Source organism: Oncorhynchus kisutch, unplaced genomic scaffold, assembly GCF_002021735.2.
Source record: "Oncorhynchus kisutch isolate 150728-3 unplaced genomic scaffold, Okis_V2 Okis09a-Okis19a_hom, whole genome shotgun sequence".
NCBI lineage: Eukaryota > Metazoa > Chordata > Actinopteri > Salmoniformes > Salmonidae > Oncorhynchus > Oncorhynchus kisutch.
In genome coordinates this window covers 12,117,969-12,132,839 of record NW_022261985.1, presented here as the reverse complement: position 1 = coordinate 12,132,839, position 14,871 = coordinate 12,117,969, and the positions used below count along the sequence as shown (strand labels likewise).

General features: G+C 44.0%; 1 protein-coding gene across 2 annotated transcripts in view; it reads left to right on the top strand.

Annotated features, from left to right (window-relative positions):
* The first annotated feature begins 1,391 nt into the window (after positions 1 to 1,391).
* mdm1 (Mdm1 nuclear protein) overlaps positions 1,392 to 14,871 on the top strand; it is a 31,494-nt gene continuing 18,014 nt past the window's right edge. Inside the window, exons 1-8 of one of the 2 annotated variants that reach the window (XM_031815471.1) lie at positions 1,392 to 1,546; positions 2,280 to 2,388; positions 4,610 to 4,911; positions 5,188 to 5,328; positions 6,594 to 6,776; positions 11,286 to 11,422; positions 12,305 to 12,401; positions 12,880 to 12,918. In XM_031815471.1, the coding sequence (XP_031671331.1) occupies positions 1,529 to 1,546; positions 2,280 to 2,388; positions 4,610 to 4,911; positions 5,188 to 5,328; positions 6,594 to 6,776; positions 11,286 to 11,422; positions 12,305 to 12,401; positions 12,880 to 12,918 (1,026 nt within the window). In that variant the 5' untranslated portion in view covers positions 1,392 to 1,528. The remainder of the gene's footprint in view (positions 1,547 to 2,279; positions 2,389 to 4,609; positions 4,912 to 5,187; positions 5,329 to 6,593; positions 6,777 to 11,285; positions 11,423 to 12,304; positions 12,402 to 12,879; positions 12,919 to 14,871) is intronic. The other variant, XM_031815472.1, reaches the window with a different exon arrangement.

Sequence of the window (14,871 nt, the reverse complement as noted above, 5' to 3'; positions counted from 1 at the left end):
TCTCTGTCTATTATTAGGCTGAAGACAGTGTAGGCTACCTCTCTCTGTCTATTATTAGGCTGAAGACAGTGTAGGCTACCTCTCTGTCTATTATGAGGCTGAAGACAGTGTAGGCTACCTCTCTGTGTCTATTATTAGGCTGAAGACAGTGTAGGCTACCTCTCTGTGTCTATTATTAGGCTGAAGACAGTGTAGGCTACCTCTCTGTCTATTATTAGGCTGAAGACAGTGTAGGCTACCTCTCTGTGTCTATTATTAGGCTGAAGACAGTGTAGGCTACCTCTCTCTCTCTCTGTCTATTATGAGGCTGAAGACAGTGTAGGCTACCTCTCTCTCTCTGTGTGTCTATTACTAGGCTGAAGACAGTGTAGGCTACCTCTCTCTCTCTCTCTCTCTCTCTCTCTCTCTCTCTGTGTGTCTATTACTAGGCTGAAGACAGTGTAGGCTACCTCTCTCTCTCTCTGTGTGTCTATTACTAGGTTGAAGACAGTGTAGGCTACATCTCTCTCTCTTGTTAAGTGACTAGTTAAATTATGCATTTTATTTTTTACATGTGAACTGGACTGTTGTTTATGGTGAAACTATAACTTATCAAATAATTTATTTTCAAAGGAAACATTGAACATCTAATAGTCATATCATATAGTGTAAAAGCACTATATGTGCTACCTAAAAGCATAGGTCTGACACAGCTACTAGATATCAACCCCTCTAAGCATAGGTCTGACACAGCTACTAGATATCAACCCCTCTAAGCATAGGTCTGACACAGCTACTAGATATCAACCCCTCTAAGCATAGGTCTGACACAGCTACTAGATATCAACCCCTCTAAGCATAGGTCTGACACAGCTACTAGATATCAACCCCTCTAAGCATAGGTCTGACACAGCTACTAGATATCAACCCCTCTAAGCATAGGTCTGACACAGCTACTAGATATCAACCCCTCTAAGCATAGGTCTGACACAGCTACTAGATATCAACCCCTCTAAGCATAGGTCTGACACAGCTACTAGATATCAACCCCTCTAAGCATAGGTCTGACACAGCTACTAGATATCAACCCCTCTAAGCATAGGTCTGATACAGCTACTAGATATCAACCCCTCTAAGCATAGGTCTGACACAGCTACTAGATATCAGCCCCTCTAAGCATAGGTCTGACACAGCTACTAGATATCAGCCCCTCTAAGCATAGGTCTGACACAGCTACTAGATATCAACCCCTCTAAGCATAGGTCTGACACAGCTACTAGATATCAGCCCCTCTAAGCATAGGTCTGACACAGCTACTAGATATCAGCCCCTCTAAGCATAGGTCTGACACAGCTACTAGATATCAACCCTTCTAAATGACAACGGGTTTGATCACGCATGCGCAGGTCGACGCTTTGCCAAGGCAACTCAAAGCCGCTGCTGTAACCGTCCAGATACCTTGTAACTTCACTTTACAACAATAACAATCTAGCTGGAAAACACAGACACAGTTCTCCCAAACACCTGCAGAATTTTAACCAACAGAAAAATGCCACTACATTTCAAGGTAAACAAATGTATTTTTAAATTGAACGAGTATAGAAATTCAACTCTTGGCTTTGGTTAGCGCAGTGTTTTTGAAACAACCACGTCCAGTAATCTGGGTCACCGCCTGAGTGAGGTGAAGAGGTTTCGACTGATACAAGAAAACATTGTTTCATTCTCACAAATAAAATGTTAGTTTATTAACATCGTGCATTGCGATTACATCGGATAAACCATCTTCGACGAAACAACCAAATCCCACGTCCAAGGTGTCGGTTATTAGCTTGGTTTAGCTAAGTGTTTCCTAACACGTTACAATGGTATAGAGCGGATACGCTAATGTAAACTAGCTGCCAGTGGCTAACAGCGGCTATTTCCTGTTTTTATTGATAAATAGATGCATGTATCAACTGCATGACATTGTAAAGGGCAAGAGAGGATTCGTTTAACGTGGTTTATTGCGTTAGTATGATTAATCAGCCTAGATAAAGACAGTGGTACAGTCTGGTTTAGAAACTGTGACCTAGACAGCTGTAAATTTGCTAGATATGCCTGTAGCTGCAAACTCAGTTCACAGATTTCATTCAAACAAATGCAGCCAATCGGTTTCCTAGGAAACATCTGACCAACACGAATCTGCATGCATGATGTTTACAGTCCTTTTAAAGGCATGCTAAATATATCCCACTTAAACAATATAGTAAGGCATGTATTCCTATGCTATTTACTAATGTTTTGGATACTCACATGCACAGGGCATCAGTGAGTACAAGAAGAAATTTAAAGACCGAGTCGCTACCCGCTCCAGAAGCGCCTCTCCTCAGCGACGGATGCGCTTAGCTGGACTTCGATCTGACCAGATGGGTAAGATTTATTAATTGATTTATTGATATATATAGACCCTTTTCCAGGACACGACACACTGACGTCACGCACAGATGCACGCGACTCTTGGCTGCATTAAATAAAAAGATGTCGCCATCTGCCGCACCTTCAACATAGCCTGAATTTAAGGTTTTATTACTTCTAAACAAAATAACTTTTTAGGTTCTTATACGCTTACAATTATGTTTTGATTCTTGCTTGAACAGTCGCTAAGATTATATTTGGATGTGAACTTTTCAAAATAACTATTTTGGATGCGGCAGGTGTTGGCTAGAATGTTAACGCTCATTGACATACTGTATCAAAAGCTAGACAAAGAGCCATTTTACTGGTTGAAGTTCAAGTGTTTTTAAATATTAGTATAATGCAGTCGCATTTGCGATGACGACACACACATTATATTAAGCAGGACATCCATACAAGCCTTAAAATCCAGTTATAATCCAAAAGTAGCGTGAAAAGCACTCATAAACAACATGTAAATAGAGGGGTGTTTTTGTGTGTTCTGTCACGAGCTTGCGTGTATTGCACTTCCTGCCGCAATGTTTGCAAAAACAGAAAGTGGTCTATATGACCCGGTAACAGTATGATATACCAAGTTAACATACCACACATCATTCATATTCCTGTCGTGCATCTTCATCTTTAAAACACTGAGCGCAGCTCTACTATTCTTATTTTACTATTTACAGTTTAGTCATCGTGAGTGCATACATTATCGTACTGGTCCTCCGTGGGAATAGAACCCACAACCCTGGCTTTGTAAGAACCATGCTCTACCACCTGAATCACATGGTCAACTATCATCTCTCCTTCTGTGATCCATATTACACCAGGTATCAGTAGAGACACTATCATCTCTCTGTCATCCATATTACACCAGGTATCAGTAGAGACACTATCATCTCTCTGTCATCCATATTACACCAGGTATCAGTAGAGACACTATCATCTCTCTGTCATCCATATTACACCAGGTATCAGTAGAGACACTATCATCTCTCTGTCATCCATATTACACCAGGTATCAGTAGAGACACTATCATCTCTCTGTCATCCATATTACACCAGGTATCAGTAGAGAAACTATCATCTCTCCTTCTGTCATCCATATTACACCAGGTATCAGTAGAGAAACTATCATCTCTCCTTCTGTCATCCATATTACACCAGGTATCAGTCGAGAAACTATCATCTCTCCTTCTGTCATCCATATTACACCAGGTATCAGTAGAGAAACTATCATCTCTCCTTCTGTCATCCATATTACACCAGGTATCAGTAGAGACACTATCATCTCTATATCATCCATATTACACCAGGTATCAGTAGAGACACTATCATCTCTCTGTCATCCATATTACACCAGGTATCAGTAGAGACACTATCATCTCTCTGTCATCCATATTACACCAGGTATCAGTAGAGACACTATCATCTCTCTGTCATCCATATTACACCAGGTATCAGTAGAGACACTATCATCTCTCTGTCATCCATATTACACCAGGTATCAGTAGAGAAACTATCATCTCTCCTTCTGTCATCCATATTACACCAGGTATCAGTAGAGAAACTATCATCTCTCCTTCTGTCATCCATATTACACCAGGTATCAGTAGAGAAACTATCATCTCTCCTTCTGTCATCCATATTACACCAGGTATCAGTCGAGAAACTATAATCTCTCCTTCTGTCATCCATATTACACCAGGTATCAGTAGAGAAACTATCATCTCTCCTTCTGTCATCCATATTACACCAGGTATCAGTAGAGACACTATCATCTCTATCATCCATATTACACCAGGTATCAGTAGAGACACTATCATCTCTCTGTCATCCATATTACACCAGGTATCAGTAGAGACACTATCATCTCTCCTTCTGTCATCCATATTACACCAGGTATCAGTAGAGACACTATCATCTCTATCATCCATATTACACCAGGTATCAGTAGAGACACTATCATCTCTCTGTCATCCATATTACACCAGGTATCAGTAGAGACACTATCATCTCTATATCATCCATATTACACCAGGTATCAGTAGAGACACTATCATCTCTCCTTCTGTCATCCATATTACACCAGGTATCAGTAGAGACACTATCATCTCTCCTTCTGTCATCCATATTACACCAGGTATCAGTAGAGACACTATCATCTCTCCTTCTGTCATCCATATTACACCAGGTATCAGTCGAGAGCCTCAGTTTCTGTCCAAGAGGAAGGTGCCCTCCTCCCACTCGCCCCAGGTGTCCAGCTCCTTCCAATGGAACCCCACCACCACAGAGCCCCCACAGAGACGAGATGAGACCCCCAGACCTGGTACCTCTCCCCTGGCTCCTACCCCAGAGAGAGTCCACACCCCTCTGGCCCCTAGGGGTCCCCCTCCTCCAGGGGACCCCCAACGAGGCCCGACCACTCTTCAGGGCCAGACTCACACCCGGAGCCCCCTGGCTACTGTAGAGAGACAGGACCAAGCTTTCAATGGGGTGAGAATGGTTGTTATTCATTTAATGTATGTAAATGCTGGTGCTCCATTGGCTCCATTGTACGAGGAAAAGTAAATCAAGCGCTGCTCATGTATTTGAAAGGACCGTTTGACACACGTATTAGACCCAGGCCTTCTAAGCAGCCCCGTGGCCTGTGCAGCAGACAGTTTATTTTTGAATTTAACCAAGTCAGTTAAAAACAAATTCGTATTTACAATGACGGCCAGTGAGTTATTACTAGTGGCCTGTGTAGTAAAGTGAGAAATGTGATTCCAGGTGGACTATGTGTTGAGGAGGAAGGCAGGGCTGAAGTCGTCTGGACAGAGGACCGGACTACAGAACTCAGAGTACAGGAAACAGTTTCCGTGGAAGACACCTGTAGCTGGCCACGCCTCCCCACTGCTGGCTGCAGAGCAGGTGTTAGTTGTTCCACTCATATCCTCGTCTTGTCTGAACGTATATACAACATCCACGTTAAAGCCCTGATGTTCCACTCATATCCTCGTCTTGTCTGAACGTATATACAACCCCAAACCTCCATAACATCCACGTTAAAGCCCTGATGTTCCACTCATATCCTCGTCTTGTCTGAACGTATATACAACCCTAAACCTCCATAACATCCACGTTAAAGCCCTGATAGTCACACATTTGACATGTGTAGGCATTTCCTGGTCATAGAGGGACCCAATGCACACCTATTAAGTCATATTCACTGCTTCATGTTACACCCTGAACCCAGGGTTGGTCACCCAGGGTTGGTCACCCAGGGTTGGTCACCCATTCTGCCCCATTACTAGTTAGTCTTGAAAACCCAACCGAGGGCAACACAGTGACTAGGACCTGGTTTTAATGAGGGTCTGTTGAAAACCCGATCGTAGACAACACAGTGACTAGGATCTGGTTTTAATGAGGGTCTGTTGAAAACCAGACCGTAGAAAACACAGTGACTAGGACCTGGTTTTAATTAGGGTCTGTTGGCCTAGAGGAACTACATCACTACCTACGTCGATAAGGGGGGGGGGGGGGGGGGGGGGCGTTCTGGGGACAGGGGCAGACATGCCAGAACGCTGTGATTTAAAACCAAACGTTGCAGTGGTTTTAGTTGAGGTAGTTGATGTAAACTAGGTACTGGGGCGGCAGGTAGCCTAGTGGTTAGAGCGTTGGGCCAGTAACCTGACAAGGTTAAAACTGCCTTGTTAACCCACTGTTCCCCGGGTGCCAAAGATGTGGATGTTGATTAAGGCAGCCCCACCACCCCCCCCACCTCTCTGATTCAGAGGGGTGGGGTTAAATGCGGAAGACACATTTCAGTTGAAGGCATTCAGTTGTACAACCTGAGTAGGTATCTACTTGCGAACTATAACCTCTTGTGATGTCCATCTTGCTAGCTACTATTTAGTATTTTATTCAAGAGGATAAAGTTGTGACGTAGGAAGTGACGTAGGAAGTGACGTAGTTCCTCGATACCAAAAGAGTCCATCATTGAAACCAGACCTCAGTCAGTGTGTTGCCTAGGGTCTGGTTTTCAAAACAAATGACTCGTTTGAGAGGTAGGCTATCTACCCAAGCTGTGGAGCAGAGATGCTGTTTTGTCAAACAGCCAGTAGATGGTAGCAGAGTATTTGAGTATGAATCAACTATGACAGTTACAGTATATTTCCTTGCATGGTCTTCTTCAGATGCTGTACACCAGCCACCGTTCCATCCCTCCTTTCAAGTCTAACCCGGTGGTGGTGTTGGAGAGCGAGTACAGCAGGAACTTTAAAGCCTCTCCACCTCCCAGAGGACCACGGCTACGCAGCGATGTAGACCAGGTGCCTCTGTTCCAGAGAGAGAACGTTTCACCCGAGAAAGCATCAAAGGTACTTCCGAGTTCCAGTCAGTCCACACGCCACACTACAACTCAATCTTTGATCTGGTAATCGATTTATTCAACCTCTTCTGGAACAGACTTTACGAACGTGTCGTAGCTGGCCAGAGACCAGCACTCAAACATGATCTGATTCTGGGTGCCAAGATTAGGCCACAATATAATACTCCCGGCGTTGGTAATATCTTCACCGTTACCTTTTGTGTTTCAATAAGGAAGCAGAAAGCCCTGCTTACTTGTCACTGATTTCTGGGAAGATCAGGATACATCAGGACACGGACTAGCAAGGTTTTTCTCTGTTTATTGACATTTCAAAACCCCCTTGGAGGAATACAATGAACACCTAGAACGTCCAATATGATAGGGGAATACAATGAACACCTAGAACGTCCAATATGATAGGGGAATACAATGAACACCTAGAACGTCCAATATGAAAGAGGAATACAATGAACACCTAGAACGTCCAATATGAAAGAGGAATACAATGAACACCTAGAACGTCCAATATGAAAGGGGAATACAATGAACACCTAGAACGTCCAATATGATAGGGGAATACAATGAACACCTAGAACGTCCAATATGAAAGAGGAATACAATGAACACCTAGAACGTCCAATATGAAAGGGGAATACAATGAACACCTAGAACGTCCAATATGAAAGAGGAATACAATGAACACCTAGAACGTCCAATATGAAAGAGGAATACAAATGAACACCTAGAACGTCCAATATGAAAGAGGAATACAATGAACACCTAGAACGTCCAATATGAAAGAGGAATACAATGAACACCTAGAACGTCCAATATGAAAGAGGAATACAATGAACACCTAGAACGTCCAATATGAAAGGGGAATACAATGAACACCTAGAACGTCCAATATGAAAGAGGAATACAATGAACACCTAGAACGTCCAATATGAAAGGGGAATACAATGAACACCTAGAACGTCCAATATGAAAGAGGAATACAATGAACACCTAGAACATCCAATATGAAAGGGGAATACAATGAACACCTAGAACATCCAATATGAAAGAGGAATACAATGAACACCTAGAACGTCCAATATGAAAGGGGAATACAATACACACCTAGAACGTCCAATATGAAAGAGGAATACAATGAACACCTAGAACGTCCAATATGAAAGGGGAATACAATACACACCTAGAACGTCCAATATGATAGAGGAATACAATGAACACCTAGAACGTCCAATATGAAAGAGGAATACAATGAACACCTAGAACGTCCAATATGAAAGAGGAATACAATGAACACCTAGAACGTCCAATATGAAAGAGGATTACAATGAACACCTAGAACGTCCAATATGAAAGAGGAATACAATGAACACCTAGAACGTCCAATATGAAAGGGGAATACAATGAACACCTAGAACGTCCAATATGAAAGAGGAATACAATGAACACCTAGAACGTCCAATATGAAAGGGGAATACAATGAACACCTAGAACGTCCAATATGATAGGGGAATACAATGAACACCTAGAACGTCCAATATGAAAGAGGAATACAATGAACACCTAGAACGTCCAATATGATAGAGGAATACAATGAACACCTAGAACGTCCAATATGAAAGGGGAATACTGTTACGGTTTTCGTCCGTCGAAGGAGAGGCGGACCAAAATGCAGCGTGGTTATTTTGATTCATCTTTAATAAAAGATAAACACGAACAACACAAAACAAGAACCGTGACATCCTAAACAGCCTTATCTGGTGCAAACAGAGACAGGAACAAACACCCACGAAACACTCAAAGAATATGGCTGCCTAAATATGGTTCCCAATCAGAGACAACGATAAACACCTGCCTCAGAATTATTATTATTATTTATTTTTATTTTTATTTGACCTTTATTTAACCAGGTAGGCTAGTTGAGAACACCTTTATTTAACCAGGTAGGCTAGTTGAGAACACCTTTATTTAACCAGGTGGGCGAGTTGAGAACACCTTTATTTAACCAGGTAGGCTAGTTGAGAACACCTTTATTTAACCAGGTAGGCTAGTTGAGAACACCTTTATTTAACCAGGTAGGCTAGTTGAGAACACCTTTATTTAACCAGGTAGGCAAGTTGAGAACAAGTTCTCATTTACAATTGCGACCTGGCCAAGATAAAGCACAGCAGTTCGACAGATAAAACGACACAGAGTTACACATGGAGTAAAAACAAACATACAGTCAATAATGCAGTATAAACAAGTCTATATACGATGTGAGCAAATGAGGTGAGAAGGGAGGTAAAGGCAAAAAAGGCCATGATGGCAAAGTAAATACAATATAGCAAGTAAAATACTGGAATGGTAGTTTTGCAATGGAAGAATGTGCAAAGTAGAAATAAAAATAATGGGGTGCAAAGGAGCAAAATAAATAAATTAATTAAAATTAAATACAGTTGGGAAAGAGGTAGTTGTTTGGGCTAAATTATAGGTGGGCTATGTACAGGTGCAGTAATCTGTGAGCTGCTCTGACAGTTGGTGCTTAAAGCTAGTGAGGGAGATAAGTGTTTCCAGTTTCAGAGATTTTTGTAGTTCGTTCCAGTCATTGGCAGCAGAGAACTGGAAGGAGAGGCGGCCAAAGAAAGAATTGGTTTTGGGGGTGACTAGAGAGATATACCTGCTGGAGCGTGTGCTACAGGTGGGAGATGCTATGGTGACCAGCGAGCTGAGATAAGGGGGGACTTTACCTAGCAGGGTCTTGTAGATGACATGGAGCCAGTGGGTTTGGCGACGAGTATGAAGCGAGGGCCAGCCAACGAGAGCGTACAGGTCACAATGGTGGGTAGTATATGGGGCTTTGGTGATAAAACGGATTGCACTGTGATAGACTGCATCCAATTTGTTGAGTAGGGTATTGGAGGCTATTTTGTAAATGACATCGCCAAAGTCGAGGATTGGTAGGATGGTCAGTTTTACAAGGGTATGTTTGGCAGCATGAGTGAAGGATGCTTTGTTGCGAAATAGGAAGCCAATTCTAGATTTAACTTTGGATTGGAGATGTTTGATATGGGTCTGGAAGGAGAGTTTACAGTCTAACCAGACACCTAAGTATTTGTAGTTGTCCACGTATTCTAAGTCAGAGCCGTCCAGAGTAGTGATGTTGGACAGGCGGGTAGGTGCAGGTAGCGATCTGTTGAAGAGCATGCATTTAGTTTTACTTGTATTTAAGAGCAATTGGAGGCCACGGAAGGAGAGTTGTATGGCATTGAAGCTTGCCTGGAGGGTTGTTAACACAGTGTCCAAAGAAGGGCCGGAAGTATACAGAATGGTGTCGTCTGCGTAGAGGTGGATCAGGGACTCACCAGCAGCAAGAGCGACCTCATTGATGTATACAGAGAAGAGAGTCGGTCCAAGAATTGAACCCTGTGGCACCGCCATAGAGACTGCCAGAGGTCCGGACAGCAGACCCTCCGATTTGACACACTGAACTCTATCAGAGAAGTAGTTGGTGAACCAGGCGAGGCAATCATTTGAGAAACCAAGGCTGTCGAGTCTGCCGATGAGGATATGGTGATTGACAGAGTCGAAAGCCTTGGCCAGATCAATGAATACGGCTGCACAGTAATGTTTCTTATCGATGGCGGTTAAGATATCGTTTAGGACCTTGAGCGTGGCTGAGGTGCACCCATGACCAGCTCTGAAACCAGATTGCATAGCAGAGAAGGTATGGTGAGATTCGAAATGGTCGGTAATCTGTTTGTTGACTTGGCTTTCGAAGACCTTAGAAAGGCACGGTAGGATAGATATAGGTCTGTAGCAGTTTGGGTCAAGAGTGTCCCCCCCTTTGAAGAGGGGGATGACCGCAGCTGCTTTCCAATCTTTGGGAATCTCAGACGACACGAAAGAGAGGTTGAACAGGCTAGTAATAGGGGTGGCAACAATTTCGGCAGATAATTTTAGAAAGAAAGGGTCCAGATTGTCTAGCCCGGCTGATTTGTAGGGGTCCAGATTTTGCAGCTCTTTCAGAACATCACATGATTGAGAACCACTCTAGGCAAACATAGACTTACCTAGACAACCCCACTATACCACAATCCCAATACCTACAAAAACCCCAAGACAAAACACACCACACAAATAAACCCATGTCACACCCTGGCCTGACCAAACTAATAAAGAAAACACAGAATACTAAGACCAGGGCGTGACAAATACAATGAACACCTAGAACCTCCAATATGGAAGTAAATAAACCAGTTATTTAGATAATGTTCTCCACATGCCACGCTGGATACACCCACTGGAGTGTACAGGAGGTTTGGTGGTATTTCCGTACTGGTTCCACTGGTTTTATACCCAGGTTCCTCTGACTGACTGACTGGATTGCATCCCAAATGGCACCCTATTCCCTATATAAGGGTTCTGGTCAAAAGTAGTGCACTATGTAGGGAATAGGGTGCCATTTGGGACGATGAGGCCTTTACGAATGGCTCTGTTCTTTTTGTTGCGATGATGACATCAGAGGAAGAAGAAGAGGGAAGAGAGAGAGAGAAAGTCCAGCATCGTAGAGGAGAACATTCCACTTCCACAGCCTCGGGAGCAGCTGGCGGACCAGGAAGTGAAGTCACACAGCCCCCAGAAGGCACATCTTCCCCACAGGTGAGATCAGCGGTCAGTTGTGATTACAGGGTATGTTGGTTGGAGGGTGAAGTTACCTCGACACGCTGATCCTGGGTTCATTTAGCATTCTTCCCACTAACCGTTAAGGGTAGGATTAGGGGGAGGGGGAGCTGATCCTAGACCTGTCCCTTTGGGAAACTTCACCTGGAGTCAGAGGTCAGGGGTCAGGGGTGGGGAAGTAGGAGAGGAAAGAGAGAGGCAACCTGTCAGTAATAGGAACTCTCTCATGTATTGTATATTGTCTCTTTCAATCTTCACTTCCTGCTATGTGGCATGCAGTATTTTGGTAATAATTACCGGTAACACTGCACTCTCTCTCTCTCTCTCTCTCTCTCACACACTCTCTCTCTGCACTCTCTCTCTCTCTCACTCTCACTCTCTCTCTCTGCTCTCTCTCACACTCTCTCTCTCTGCACTCTCTCTCTCACTCTCTCTCTCTGCTCTCTCTCACACTCTCTCTCTCTGCACTCTCTCTCTCACTCTCTCTCTCTGCTCTCTCTCACACTCTCTCTCTCTGCACTCTCTCTCTGCACTCTCTCTCTGCACTCTCTCTCTCTCTCTCTCTCTCTCTCTCTGCTCTCTCTCTCTCTCTCTCTGCTCTCTCTCTCTCTCTCTCTGCACTCTCTCTCTCTCTGCACTCTCTCTCTGCACTCTCTCTCTCTCTCTCTCTGCACTCTCTCTCTGCACTCTCTCTCTCTCTCTCTCCAATGGACAGCAGCAGAGTTTGGTCATTCACATGTGGCCTATTCAACTAATACATTTTAGTTTATAAATCATAATGCCAAGTGCAATGCTAAACGATCACTGAATATACATTATCTGACTTGGCCTGTCTCTGTGAATTTCTGTCCCTCTCTCCAGAAAGGTGAAATCAGAGTATAATGCCAACTTCCGCTCTCCACTGAACTACATATACAAGGACGGCGCCTGGGTCAAGGCTTCCACAGTAGGAGAGGAGGTCAGTGTAGTTATTACCGTGTCTACCACAGTAGGAGAGGAGGTCAGTGTAGTTATTACAGTGTCTACCACAGTAGGAGAGGAGGTCAGTGTAGTTATTATAGTGTCTACCACACTAGGAGAGGAGGTCAGTGTAGTTATTATAATGTCTACCACAGTAGGCGAGGAGGTCAGTGTAGTTATTACCGTGTCTACCACAGTAGGAGAGGAGGTCAGTGTAGTTATTACAGTGTCTACCACAGTAGGAGAGGAGGTCAGTGTAGTTATTATAGTGTCTACCACAGTAGGAGAGGAGGTCAGTGTAGTTATTACCCTGTCTACCACAGTAGGAGAGGAGGTTAGTGTAGTTATTACAGTGTCAACCACAGTAGAGGAGGTCAGTGTAGTTATTGTATAAAGTAATGACCTACAGGCTCTAAGTAAATGTCATTGATATGGAGTCTCTTTAACACATTCTCTCTTCCCATCCTCCATTGCAGGGGCGTGACAGTCAGCATAGTCACGTTTGGTATCACGAGGTAACACGGTCCTATTCTCCCCGCTGTTCTACTGTACCTTCCTTCTCTTTTGGCTGTTGGCAATGACCCCCCCCCCCCCTTCCCTCCTCTCACGTTTACATCAAACTGAGTGATGATACATGAGTGAACAGAACACCTGTGTATCCGCCTTAGAAATACAATGGGCAAAAATAATTTCCATTGTTGAGTTTCAGAAAGGCCTCATACCAGAGATCTAGGCCTAAGATGGTTGAGTTTCAGAAAGGCCTCATACCAGAGATCTAGGCCTGAGATTGTTGAGTTTCAGAAAGGCCTCATACCAGAGATCTAGGCCTGAGATTGTTGAGTTTCAGAAAGGTCCATACCTGAGATCTAGGCCTGAGATTGTTGAGTTTCAGAAAGGTCCATACCTGAGATCTAGGCCTGAGATTGTTGAGTTTCAGAAAGGTCCATACCTGAGATCTAGGCCTGAGATTGTTGAGTTTCAGAAAGGTCCATACCTGAGATCTAGGCCTGAGATTGTAGAGTTTCAGAAAGGTCCATACCTGAGATCTAGGCCTGAGATTGTTGATCTGATAGGTTGCTGTAAAGATTAATTGTGTGTGTGTGTGTGTGTGTGTGTGTGTGTGTGTGTGTGCGTGCTTGTATGAGATCACGGTGTGTGTGTGTGTGTTTCAGGCATTGTCAGCATAAATACAATGAGTCAGCAGGAGGTTGGTTAGACAGCGTTCTTCTTTCCGTTCAACCTGAATATGCTGAGTGGTTAACCCTACCTTGCCTTGCACGATACGTAGAAACCTGGCCCATAAACTTCATGGAAATGTACTAAATATAGTCTAGACGTGGAAGAACTTTCTAGAAATTCGATTGCCGTTTTGTCTTCTCAGTGAAGTAGTTTAATACCCACCAATATAATGAAGGAATTCTTAGGACCATTAGTTGGACCAAGTCTGATTGATCTGATGTTCCACTCCAGGATCGGGCTCAACGTCATTTCAACTGGGCTCTAGTTTAATTTGAGGAAATCAATGAGGACAGAAAGAGATGTTTTTATTTTTCAGCTGAATGAGGATTATCTGTTGAATTTCAGTGTAACCTCCCTCTAATTGATTCTGTTGAAAAGTAGTTCAACCCTTCTCCAAAGTCCTGCTAGCTATCAGTCTATCAGTCTACCAGTCTATCAGTCTACCAGTCTAGTCTACCAGTCTACCAGTCTACCAGTCTATTCCCTATATAGTGCACTACTAGAGGCCTATGGGTCCTGGTCAAAAGTAGTGCACTATATAAGGACAGAGGGAGGAAGACTGTGTCCAGATGCCAGTCTAGGTCCAGATGCCAGTCTAGGTCCAGATGCCAGTCTAGGTCCAGATGCCAGTCTAGGTCCAGATGCCAGCCTAGGTCCAGATGCCAGCCTAGGTCCAGATGCCACCCTAGGTTCAGATGCCAGCCTAGGTCCAGATGCCAGCCTAGGTTCAGATGCCAGTCTAGGTCCAGATGCCTGCCTAGGTCCAGATGCCAGTATAGGTCCAGATGCCAGCCTAGGTTCAGATGCCTGCCTAGGTCCAGATGCCAGTCTAGGTCCAGATGCCAGTCTAGGTCCAGATGCCAGTCTAGGTCCAGATGCCTGCCTAGGTCCAGATGCCTGCCTAGGTCCAGATGCCAGCCTAGGTCCAGATGCCTGCCTAGGTCCAGATGCCAGCCTAGGTTCAGATGCCAGCCTAGGTTCAGATGCCAGCCTAGGTTCAGATGCCAGCCTAGGTTCAGATGCCAGCCTAGGTCCAGATGCCAGCTCAGTGTGTGTTGTGTCGTGCCCTGGCTTTGCTTGTGTGCATGAAAGTCAGTCATCTGTTGCATCATTGTGTGTTAAAGATATTGATAACACTTTCTGTGTTGAGATCTCTCTACCACACACCTGTGATCAGTATCAGAGGAAAGTGTTGACTCACAGAGCTCTGATTTTTGTGATCAGTATCA